General features: G+C 36.6%; 1 protein-coding gene across 1 annotated transcript in view; it reads right to left on the bottom strand.

The window, feature by feature from the left end:
- Positions 1-12,718, bottom strand: part of LOC122556620 (mothers against decapentaplegic homolog 5) — a 69,922-nt gene that overhangs the window by 36,180 nt on the left and 21,024 nt on the right. Inside the window, exon 2 of the mRNA XM_043703526.1 lies at positions 1,333-2,001. Coding sequence (XP_043559461.1) covers positions 1,333-1,732 — 400 coding nt within the window. The 5' untranslated portion in view covers positions 1,733-2,001. The remainder of the gene's footprint in view (positions 1-1,332; positions 2,002-12,718) is intronic.

The following is a 12,718-nucleotide window of genomic DNA, read 5'->3' as shown; positions in this document are numbered from 1 at the left end:
ATCGATGATCCGAATAATCAATTATCCGAACTAAATAGTGCCTGCCCATCTCAATTCAGATATCGGAGGTTCCTCTATATACAAAAAAAATCAATGACCCAACAAAACAGTTACTTCCTGACAACTGTTTTCCAATTAATTCTTAATGGCAAAGTCTCATACCTTCAGAAAGCTCTACAGATACAGCATTGTCCTTAAACACCTATTTGTTACCTATGGAATGAAAACTGGTTAACCCATCCAATTTTCAGACATTTGGAAGCATCACAGCAATCTCAATCCTCTCCTCAGTTCATATTCAGCTACATGAGTTTTTCTACATTTGAAAAGAACTACAATTTATATCTGCAGCAAACAATCTGTGATTACTCCCCATATAACATGAGTACCTTTGTTGAAAAAGCTAATTTCACAAGGACCAGAAGCAAAATTAAGACCATACTGATCCGAATGAACCAGAGCAACATCTCAGGGCTGCAAAGTCCAAAATTTCCAAACTTGTATGCAAAATGTCAAACAATATGCATGTATACTACATTGAATTATTCTCTCAACAGTTGATACCTAATGACAATACATTCTTTTACAGGATGTAGGTATCACTGGCAAGGCAGCATTGATGCCTATCCATAATTTCCCTTGAACTAAATGGCATGCTAAGTCCCTTCAAAAGACCAATCACAATGCTGTGGCTACATAACCATGCATAGTCCAGAGCTGGTAAGGATGGTAGGTTTCTCTCCCAGAAGGAGATTAGTGTGCCAGATGAGTTTTTACATCAATCAATGACAGTTCACATTGTCACCACCTCAAGAGACCTACTTTATGCCCCAGATTTATTTACTGAATTGAAATTTCATCAGATGTCATGCCGCCATACTATCAACCTGGGCCATTAAAATTACTATCCCAGCAACATGACCAATATGCCATCTGTACAAATTAAACACTGCATGCATGATGCACACAGCAAAATATACCCTGAATGTGTAAACTAATTTTCCAAAGCAAAAACGTGGAAAATTAACTATCTAAACAGAAACAAATCTGAACACTTACATGTATCTATTTATTTTTCCAAGGATCTTTCCAAATGAATCATACTTGGTACCTGTTCCAGACATTGCCATTACTCCAAGATGTTGACTAAACACTGAGTTTCCATTTTCATTTGAGTACTTTTAAACAAAATCTACAAGAGCAACACATACATTTCCAAATAGGCAAAGTAATTTGATTCCACTATAACATTTTTATTTTCCCTCCAAGCCAACAATACAAATTTAATTAACCAAAATGTATCAGAAATAATAGTACATTTTAAATACATACCAGGACTTTCCACTCGCTTATAATGATAAGGATTGATACAAACTTCCTTCTGTTTCGATCCAAATGGAAATTCGCAAATGTCTAATGGCTTCAGCTCATGATGACTTTGAAGATCTGGCCATCGCCACACACGGCAATAAATGACATGAGGCAGGCCTTTCCTGTGAGATACCTGAAGTCGCCCATCTAGAGATCGTGGGATGGTAACACATCTGCTTGGTTGACCTGGACTGCTCAATGCCTTTTCCAAATCCTCCATGGCCCCCTTTTTCTTCTTCAATTTTTTTACTAGAGCATCAACTGCTTTCTCTGCCCATTTTTCTTCTTCATCCCCTTGCTTCCAGCCCAACAATCGTTTTACAGCTGGGCTAGTAAAGGAGAACAAGCTTGCCATCGTCATTGTGAAAAATAAATGGCACAAACACAAGCATGCAGAAATGTGCTTCCAAAGCAAGGTCTGCAGCTGCAAGCAGCAATGAACTGATTCAAAAGAGGAGGACTCGGCTTTAGCAAAAGGAAACCTCAAACATACAAAATAGCACGAGAAGTTTTCTTTCTTCAGTCGTCACAATTGTTTCTTTAGCAGCTGACAATTTAAAATCACAACATCTCAGTACTGGTTTCCAGACTGCTTCCTCCGGGAACAGCTTAGGCAAATGAAAAGCCCACCTGCAAGAATGTCAAATGGCAAAAAAAAAGACAAGTTAGTCTGAAAAAATAAACAAAGATCAAATGCATTTTATTACAGATGCTAAGCAATACTTTCAGCAACCACCTGCAAACAGCCAGATATTATTTTGGGAAATGCTGCAAAATTCTGTAAGACTTCAGAGAAGCAGACAGCCACATGGAATGCCATCTACTTCAGTTTTGATTTGCGTGTGTTCAAAGTGAAGACTGCCTTGTAAGTCTGGATATTTGCCCAATGTAGTCTGCTTTTAACACAATTGTTTGCAGATCAAAAAAAACAAACATAAATCCATCCAATGTTTAAGTTTTTGTTTTAAAAGAAACCTGGAACTTTTCAGGGGATTTTTACATTCTATTTTTAAGATAAAAGAAAATCAGTAAGAAAAATCAGCATGGACATTTGGCCTCAAAAATCTGTGGAAACTGAATTTATTTTGACCATCAAAAGCTCGAAAACAAAAAAACTCAAGTTATACCAAAACAGGGTGCAAAACTGGACTCACTAACCAAAGACAAACCTCTGACCCACTTTAGTACAAGGTCCTACTTACCAAGCTTTTGTATTTATGGTTTTAATATACTGTACCAGAACCACAGAAGCATGGCCTTCAAGTTACTGTTAAAAATAGTTATAAAATATTTATAATCTTAAGGTTAACAGAAATTGAGTGATTAGAATTCCACTGATTTATAAAAATTACTGATCTATGAAAGGTTTTGTATAAAGCTTGGGCTCTTCTACACATTATAATGCTATAGACCCCTTTAATAAATCAGTTTCAGACTGCATAGAAAATTACAAAGATACCGAAAAGATAGGAGACTACATTAAACTATCAGGCAGATACAAATGATATCCAGTTTATCTCACTTCACCTAGCAAAATGATACAGGATGCATAAATAGCGTTTATCAGTGACTATCGCCAAACATTTGCCATAATTTATGAATTGACCATAAATTTATCTTTCTGACTCGCCATACAAACATTATGTCTGTAAATACACAGTTTTCCCAGTATAAAGAATACTTTAAAATTATTTCCTTAAGATGTATTAATATTGACATGCACTGCCTTCAATAATCATAACCAGCTGTAACAAATACTGCAACCCTATGCCCCACAGTAAGTGGACTGAGATTCCAGTTTAAAACGGATGCATTTTATTTTTGTGTGGTAGGAATCCAGATGTCCACTGCAGTGTTTCAAATGACAAAAAGCAACTCAGCCAACAAACTGCTGTGTTGGAGGCATTAGGAGGCAGGAGAAGTAAAAGGGTTAAAAAGAAAACTACAAAAATAACCCAAAATGATGAGGTGATGGGGAGACGATGGTGAACTGCAAATTAGTGACAATGCATTGAAATTACAATATTCTTTGAAAACGCAAACTGCAGTACTTCAAGAACACAAGTCTTCAACAGATAGTACAAAAGTAGTTGCTGATTTAATCTGGCACAGCAAGTTATAAAATAAATAGCAGAAATTCACAAGGTCCTGAAACAGTAGCGTTCATCTTTATTTTCATTTATTGTCATTTTTTGTCAAAGAAAATGAGTCAATTGAGTTAGATAGAAAGCTACAATCTTAGAAGGCCCTTGCCCAGAATTCTTCTTTTTTCAAATACCAACATAGTACCTGCCCAAACCACCATTATAAATTCAATGTGCTTGAAGCCAAGACAAAAGCTCTAATTAATATCAGGAAAAAAATACAAAATAACATGGCATGCAGTTTATAGTTCTGTTCCATGTCACCAATCAACTTTCCTTTTTCTCCTCCCCATTATTTCTGAAAATGATCAGTTCCACAATTTCTCCCATACCTGGTCAAAGTGCTATCTTTCAATGATGAGGCTGAACAGGACATTGGTTAGTCCACATTTGGAAAGATATTGTGAAACTTGAAACGGTTCAGAGAAGATCTACAAGGATGTTTCCAGGATTGGAGGATTTGAGCTATAGGACGAGACTGAATAGTCTAGGGCAATTTTCCCTGGAGCGTTGAAGGCTGAGGGGTGACCTTATAGAGGTTTATAAAATCATGACGGGCGTAGATAGGGTGAATAGCCAAGCTCTTTTCCCTGAATGGAGGAGTCCAGAACTCAAGGGCATAGGTTTAGGGTGAGGGGGAAAAAATTTAAAAGGGATCTAAGGTGCAACTTTTTCACGCAAAGGGTGGGGTATGTGTGAAATGAGCTGCCAGAGGAATTACAATATTTAAAAGGCATCTGGGATATATACGAATCGGAAGGGTTTAGAATAAATGGGCCAAATGCTGGCAAATGGGACTAGATTAGTTTAGGATATCTGGGTCGGCATGAACGAGTTGGACCAAAGGGTCTGTTTCCATGCTGCTCATCTTTATGACTCTATGTAGAAGTGAAGTTAATGATTAAAACGAAATTAAACTGCCTAAGTAAATATAAAGTGAATGAATACATATCAAACACAAATTAAGAGTAAGATACATCATTGCCAAAAAATCTTTAATTTCTAATTTAAAGCAATTTCAGAAGTAGTACTGGAAAATGGTGAAAGCAACAAGTTCTAAAGAAGTTCAGGAAAATATTGACACAATTCTAAGTTTGCCATTACATTGAGGAACATTGCTTTTAACATTCAAATGCTATCTGCAGTTATTGAGAACTTTAACCCAAAGATTGTCTAGCAACAAACTAACATTTTTCATCATTATTCAATCAAACCTGCCTAGAAAAAGATTTACTGCAGACTTTTTTGGGAATTATACAGCTTTGCAAACATTTTAACTTTTTTAAAAAATTCTTATATACTTCGTGTCCGATATGCACTTGTCACATTGCAACTTCCTATTAAATGTAACAGCATACACGTTCAAAATTAAATTTTGAAATCACAGGTTTCCGTTTTTATTAGCTTGGACTTGAACTAAAATTAACTTTAGACCCAAATGTTTTGTGCTCTGCTGAACAACACATTCTCAAGCAACAATGATCCAGTACATTTACAGGTCACTAATTTCAAGGAAGCTCTTATGGTGATAAGACGGAAGCAATGTGCCGTGCCACTGTGTTGATAAGCAATGGTAAAATCTGATCCGGATTCCTTTGTGAATTGCTGCACAAGTCTGTATGAACAATTAAAAGCTGGCAGAAGGCACATGTGGAACTTGGCAAAAGGATGTCTGCTGTAAAGATGTTTCCTTTGTTGCTACTCAGGCTGACAAACAACATTGTTCCCACAATTAATATCTTTACCTTTTTCAAAACTACTCAACAGCTGATAAAAAACCATGTAATATTCCCACATTCAGCTGTATCACATGAACAGCAAACATCACTATAAATATCACAAACTCACTCTATTTTTAAGAATTATTACCATCTTTATCAAATCATTCTTCATCTTATAAATAATTCTTAATATTAAAAACTACTCAGCTATTTTACAACACAGAGTAAACCTGGAGTTGAGACCATAGAATTTAGTTAATCATCCCTTCCTTCCTAAACTCCCTCCACCTAGAGTTCATCACAAAAGGGAATTAAATATTCCTCAGCCTTAGGTTGTTCCAAAGTATCTGATAGCTGATGAATTGATTTGTGCTCACTGTTAGGTACAACATTTACAACAGCCAAGTTTCAGAACTAGCAGTGAGATAAATCATTAGTGGTAAGGAGGATAATGGAACATTCAACTCAAAGATACAATTTTAAAAATATCTAGAAACTGAAAATATAATCATCTGCAGAAATTTTAAATGCAACATTATGTTTAGTTAACTTTACTGAATGCCTTGAAGCAAAGGCAAATAAAGTTATGTCACTGACACATTTTCAAAAGGCCTTGTTAAATTACAGAACTAGCAATTTGGATATAGAACTGGTTCAAGGTAGAAGACAGAGGGTGTAGTGGAAGGTTGCTTTCCAGACTGGAATCTGTGACCAGCGGTATACCACAAGGATAGGTGCTGGGTCCACTGCTTTTATATATATTTATAATTTAAATTATACAACTTATTATACATTTAATATAAATTGTATAAATTTATATAAATGCTTTGGATGTGAACACAGGAGGTATGTTTAGTAAGTTTGCAGATAACACCAAAATTGGAGATGTAGCAGACAGAGAAGGTGGTTACCTCAGAGTACAATGGGACCTTGATCAGATGGCCGCGGAGTGGCAGGTGGAGTTTAATTTAGATAAATGCGAGGTGTGGCATTTTGGAAAGAAAAATCAGGGCACGACTTGTATACTTAATAATAAGGTCTTGGGGAGTGTTGCTGAACAAAGAGACCTGGGAGTGCAGGTTCATAGTTCCTTGAAAGTGGAGTCGCAGGTAGACAGGACAGTAAAGGCAAGGTGTATGCTCACCTGTATTGGTCAGTGCATTGAGTACAGGAATTGGGAGATCATGTTGAGAGTCTACAGGACATTGATTAGGCCAGTTTTGGAATACTGCATTCAATTCTGGTTTCCCTCCTAGAGGAAGGATGTTGTGAAACTTGAAAGGGCTCAGAAAAGATTGACAAGGATGTTGCTAGGGTTGGAGGGTTTGAGCTGTAGGGACAGGTTGAATAGGTTGGGGCTATTTTCCGTGCAGCATCAAAGACTGAGGGGTGACCTTACAGAGGTTTATAAAATCATGCAGGGCATGGATAGGGTGAATGGGCATGGATAGGGTGAATAGACAAGATCTTTTCTCCAGGTTGGGGGAGTCCAAAACTAGATGGCATAGGTTTAGGATGAGAAGGGAAAGATTTAATTAGGACCTAAAAGGCAACTTTTTCCACAGAGGGCAGGCGTGCGTGAAATGAGCTGCCAAAGGAAGTGGTGGAGGCTGGTACAATTACAACATTCAAAAGGCATCTGGATGGGTATATGAAAGGAAGGGTTTAGAGAAATATGGGCCAAATGCTGGCAAATGGGACTAGGTTAATTTTGGATATCTGGTTGGCATGGATGAGTTAGATCCAACGGTCTGTTTCCATGCTGTACCTCTTTGTAACTCTAAATCACCACAATGCAGATTCCCAAGATTAGAACATGCAAATTCAGAAGACAAATACTGCAACTGAAAATAAACTGACTACAAAACAGAAATCAAAGTTAGGGTGACATGAGTGTTATTGGTGGTAAGGTTAGTCAGTCACACTGGCAAAAGTCAGGAAGTAATAGTCCAAACGGATTGCTGCCAATATCACCATGCAATTAACTGATTCATACTCTAGAATCTTCTTAAATGCATCTATGTTAGGTCAATTGAAATCGGTGTTTCACTTCCAACCATTCTTTGGGTAAAGAATTATCTGCTGATCTTCCTTTTGGATATATTAGTGACTACCTTCTCTTTATGATTATAAATTCTGGCCTCCCCTGTGAGTAGAAACACCATCTGTCTGGCCACCTTATCAGATCTTTTCATAATCTTAAAGACCTCTAACAGGTCACTCTCAATTTGGAAACCAAAACTTTTCAGTTCTGATATCATGATAGTAAATCAATTCCTCAATGCTTCTAGATCTCTTTTATATATAGGAATACATAAATCACCCTATGTAAGGTTAACTCACTCAAAAACAAAAAGAAAACAAGTATCTCGGGTTCATTTCTCTAGAAAACAAATGAAGGTGGTTATATTAAGCTTATACAAATCCTTAGCTAAACCACACAGAATACTGTATACAATGCTGATCTGTATATAACAAAAAGGAAGCACCGAGGAAGGTGGAAAAAAAGATTTAACAGAATGATACCAAAGTGAAAACCGCACTGACATTTCATACATGAACTTTAAAAACACAAAAAAAATGACCAGATGATCTCTTTTTAAGATGTGGTTTGCAGCATAAATGTTAGACAGGACATCATAATGAACTCGCGGTTCTTTTTGAAATAAGCCATAGGATCTTTTCCATTCATGGAAGATGGCAGATAAACTCATTTTAACATGTCATCCTTTTGTATTGCACTCAACTGTCAGTAATAAACACTAAAGACAAATTACTGTCTTTATTTTCTGGGCACACAACTAGGATAAAAGGAGAAACTGAAAAAGCAAAACTAATTTTTATTTTAAGTATTCAATCAAACTTTCATCAGGAAATAAGAATCCAAAGTTGGTTTCAAAGCCAGAACTTGCTCAGCAATAAACGAAACTTTATGCACAATTAAGTTTCTTTCTGGCAGATTAAAGTTTAACATTTTAACATGAAAATCATCTTTTAAATTAAGCATTATACATTAAAAACCTTAACTGGATATCTGTTGATTGCATCTGTGAAGGCCACCAAAAGGTATTGTGTGGTGAGCGGAGTACCAGTTAAATCAACATTCCCACATTTAATGCACACTGACATGCCAGAAGTTGTCAATTTTACACAGTAAAGATTGCAAGCACAAGATTTTTACCATCATTCCAATTACGGTGAGAGAGGTAATATGCAGTGCTTTGATTTGTGGTTTTAAATTCTGTTTTACTTTTTCAGGACAACTCTGCTAAAACAAACTGCAAAGATAACAAAATTAAGTCTTCTCACTTCAGTTTTTCTTGCTAATCCTTCTCATCAGATTTTGTCACTTCCATCTTGCATCTGTTTGTTTTTTTTTGCAGTTTTGCTCTTATTCCTTTTTTTTTAAACTATGGTTCACATTCCCTTTATTTCCTGTATACTTAACTTCTCCTTATTCTACTGTACCACCTGAAATTGGATTGACTAGAGTTATTTGGGCCACCTTAAGTTTCTCAAGTTCCAGCAGCAAGTCAAAAATCTGACCTACATCCACATACGTGGTGACAAACGCATGCTGCTTTAGATGATACAAATGCTTTTAAGTTGAAACAAAGGCTTGGGGAGTCTTGCAGCTCATGAAGTGCTTTCAAATATTTGAAAATATTCACATTCAGAGGTGACAAAACATCACATTTATTCTGGTTTCAGATCTGGCGCTGACACATTTTTGAGTATATTCACAGAAACAGTATAGTGCAATTGCATTTGTTTATTTTCCTGAAGACAGACACAGTTCTTCCAGCTTGTTCATCTTTTTCTAAATATGCTACTTGCAACTCTATCACCCTTACCATCACCTAAAACAAGGTAAGCCACATCAAGTTCTGAAGAAAAGTCACTGGACCAGAAACATTGACTCTGCTTTCTCTCCACTGATGCTGCCAGACCTGCTGCATTTCTACAGAAATTTCTGTTTTAAGCTAAATCAAGACTGTCTAGAGATCAAGTGGAGTGAGAAGTGCCTGAAAAGTGCACTTTAGCCATAGTAATTTTATAATACATAGGCTAGTACTGCGACTAAGTGGTATTTGACATTAAGAGTCCAGTGCTGGTGAAATTTCAGGCAAAGTTTGATTTTAGAGAAGTAAAAACAGGGGGAATCTTTGTGAAATGCATGCAACATCAACATTGGCCACATTATAATGTGTTTTAAAAAAATGAAATGCTGATAAAAATCTCTTTGCTCAAGGACATGAGCCACTTCTGCAGCATAGTAACACAACCACATGGTTAGCTATTCTGCCCCTTAAATGGATCATAGAAGATCTGCACTGCAGCTCAATAAAAAGATGAAAGTAACTTAATCTATCTCTCCACACAAAACTAAAGCAAGACTGGTTAGCATGCAAACTTGTTGTGACACGTGACATTTAAATAACACGAAGTGCGAGGTAAAATCCAAAAAGAAAGCACAGCCTCTGTACATGGCTTAAACAACAACATCTGCATCTTAAGGGTCTACTGACAGGATAATCAACTGGCCGAGCCATTACATGGGTACAATAGCCACACAGGTACTTGAAATATTAGATCTTTACAACTTGACACAACACTAACTGTCAATATTGGTGAAAATAATTAGCATGAAAATTCAGCTGACCTTTTGAAAATGGAAACATTAGACAAACGCTAACATGAAAGCAATACTGAAAATTTTCAATAATTAACAGCGTGGCAAAAATTCAGGTCATGCAACATCTGTAGAGAGCAAAAGAGGTAATATTTCAGATTGACGATGATTCATCAGAACAGAGACAACACAGAACGTAACATAGGTTTTGAGGAGCTGAAACAGATTACAACAGGATCTTGACCAGATTGGCCAATGGGCTGAGAAGTGGCAGATGGAGTTTAATTCAGATAAATGCGAGGTGCTGCATTTTGGGAAAGCAAATCTTAGCAGGACTTATACACTTAATGGTAAGGTCCTAGGGAGTGTTGCCAAACAAAGAGACATTGGAGTGCAGGTTCATAGCTCCTTGAAAGTGGAGTCACAGGTAGATAGAATAGTGAAGGCAGCATTTGGTGTGCTTTCCTTTATTGGTCAGAGTATTGAGTACAGGAGTTGGGAGACCATGTTGCAGCTGTACAGGACATTGGTTAGGCAACTGTTGGAATATTGAACTATCGGAAAAATGTTGCAAAACTTGAAAGGGTTCAGAAAAGATTTACAAGGATGTTGTCAGAGTTGGAGGACTTGAGCTATTGGGAGAGGCTGAACAGGCTGGGGCTGTTTTCCCTGGAGCGTCGGAGGCCGAGGGGTGACCTTATAGAGGTTTACAAAATTGAGGGGCATAGATAGGGTAAATAGGCAAAGTCTTTTCCCTGGTGTGGGGGAGCCCAGAACTAGAGGGCATAGGTTTAGGGAGAGAGGGGAAAAGATATAAAAGGGACCTATGGGGCAACTTTTTCAGAGGGTGGTATGTGTACGGAATGAGCAGTCAGAGGAAGTGGTGGAGGCTGGAACAATTGCAACATTTAAGAGGCATTTGAATGTGTATATGAATAGGAAGAGTTTGGAGGGATATGGGCCGAGTGCTGGCAGGTGGGACTAGAGTGGATTAGGATATCTGGTCGGCATGGACGGGTTGGACCGAAGGGTCTGTTTCCATGCTGTACATCTCTATGAGTCTAAATGGGGGCTAAGAGAAAAACACAATTGAAGGATAAATCAAATGACAAAAGGTAAAAGGAATAGCAACGATTAAAGTAAAGAAACAAAAATATGTTGATGTATATGAAGTATGAATGACTGCAGTTATCAAAATGCAAAGTGCATTTTTATTAAATACTGCTATTTTTATTAAATTTTGGTATGAAGGAGGAGGGTAGACAAAAGCTGCTAACAGAATATAGATGTCAGAATTGTAAAGCAGTTGGGACTAACCAGATTGATTGCCAAAAGAAGCAGCATAGACCCAATGGGCATGATGAAACAATACTTTACAAAAGGAAACTAAGATTCCAGTAAAAGAAATCAGAAAACCAAAGCAAAGAATCACTGAAGCTTAACAATGCAAAAAGGTAATTCAGCCCACTGTGTTTGCACTGACTCTTTGCTATTAAACAAAATGGAGGTAGATCACAGAAAAGTACTTCATTCATTTTTCTTTTTCACATTCTCCAATTATTTTTTCTTTCTTTTCTGAAAACTGTGGAGAGATAAACATTGGATGAAATACCATAATGTTTTGTGTAAAGAATTGAATTAATAAATGGCATTGTGAAAGGCGGAGTTTTACTATGCCTAAAATTGTTGAATACAGTATTGACTCCTGAACACTGCAGATGAAATGCTGTTCCTTGATCACAGGTTCATTATAAAGCAAAATGAAACCCAAGGCAACAAGCTAACGTTAGGCCTAACGATAAAAAGCTTGGTAAAGAGACAGGTTTTAAAGAATTTCATGCAGTAGTAGAAAGTTGGAGGGGTTAAGGGAGGAAAGTTAACATTATAATTGTAATTATGTAGCTTCAACATTATTTAGAAACTAATGGAAAGAAAACATAAGCAGCAGTTTGACAGGATGCTACCACAACTTGAGCCACTGAAATGTCTGTCCTTTATAGAACCTGTATTAACATTTATTTGTTTAAAAAAAAGTCAAGTTACTTATGTTAACCAAGCGTATTGTCTTGACAACATTGCAATAATAGTTTTAATGCTTTGTCCACAGATTTAATGTTTTAAACACTAAATGGTTTAAGATTATGCACTGATTAAAACTAAAGGGCAGATTTACCACAAGTTCTTTCCCCAATGCTAGGCGAATCACAAGGTTGGATACTACATCGCCAAGCTAAAACAAATAGCATGAGAATTTACTTTAGCATGCAGCAATAATATGGAAATTGGCTTTCTTGGTGAACTGCAATACCTTCAAACTGATTAGCAATTCACCTTTTCACATTGTAATTTAACAGTGAACATAATTTCATTATTGTACTAAATTAGATTTGTAAACATTATATATATATTGAGGAGAAAAAAAATGACTGCAATACTAATCACCAATACAACACAGAAGAACAGCATAATAAATGGGGAAACACAACTTAGGGAAATTAACAATAATTACCATAAACTAAGCAGGCCACATCATTCAAGGACAAGCAAGGAATATGTGAAGAAAATTGTTATTCCAAGTTTTACACTCTGATAGCAACTAAAATGAAAGGTGAACATGTGCAATATGAATATGTAACTACCTTATACTGAATTGCATATTTTGGATATAAGCATGGCAACATATTCTCATGTGTACACAGACACGCACTTTGGAAGTACGGCCACAACTTTAATTGACAAGATGCACTGCTTTAGCAGATGAATACTGATGGGAAAAACAATAATGTTGTGCATAAGGTATACATTCATTGACTAGACATTTTTAAAAAGCTGACGGTCTCAAATCAAAT

The sequence above is a fragment of the Chiloscyllium plagiosum genome, chromosome 14 (assembly GCF_004010195.1).
Source record: "Chiloscyllium plagiosum isolate BGI_BamShark_2017 chromosome 14, ASM401019v2, whole genome shotgun sequence".
NCBI classification, from domain to species: domain Eukaryota; kingdom Metazoa; phylum Chordata; class Chondrichthyes; order Orectolobiformes; family Hemiscylliidae; genus Chiloscyllium; species Chiloscyllium plagiosum.
The sequence above is the reverse complement of the archived record's forward strand: the minus strand, read 5'-3'. Positions and strand labels throughout refer to the sequence as shown.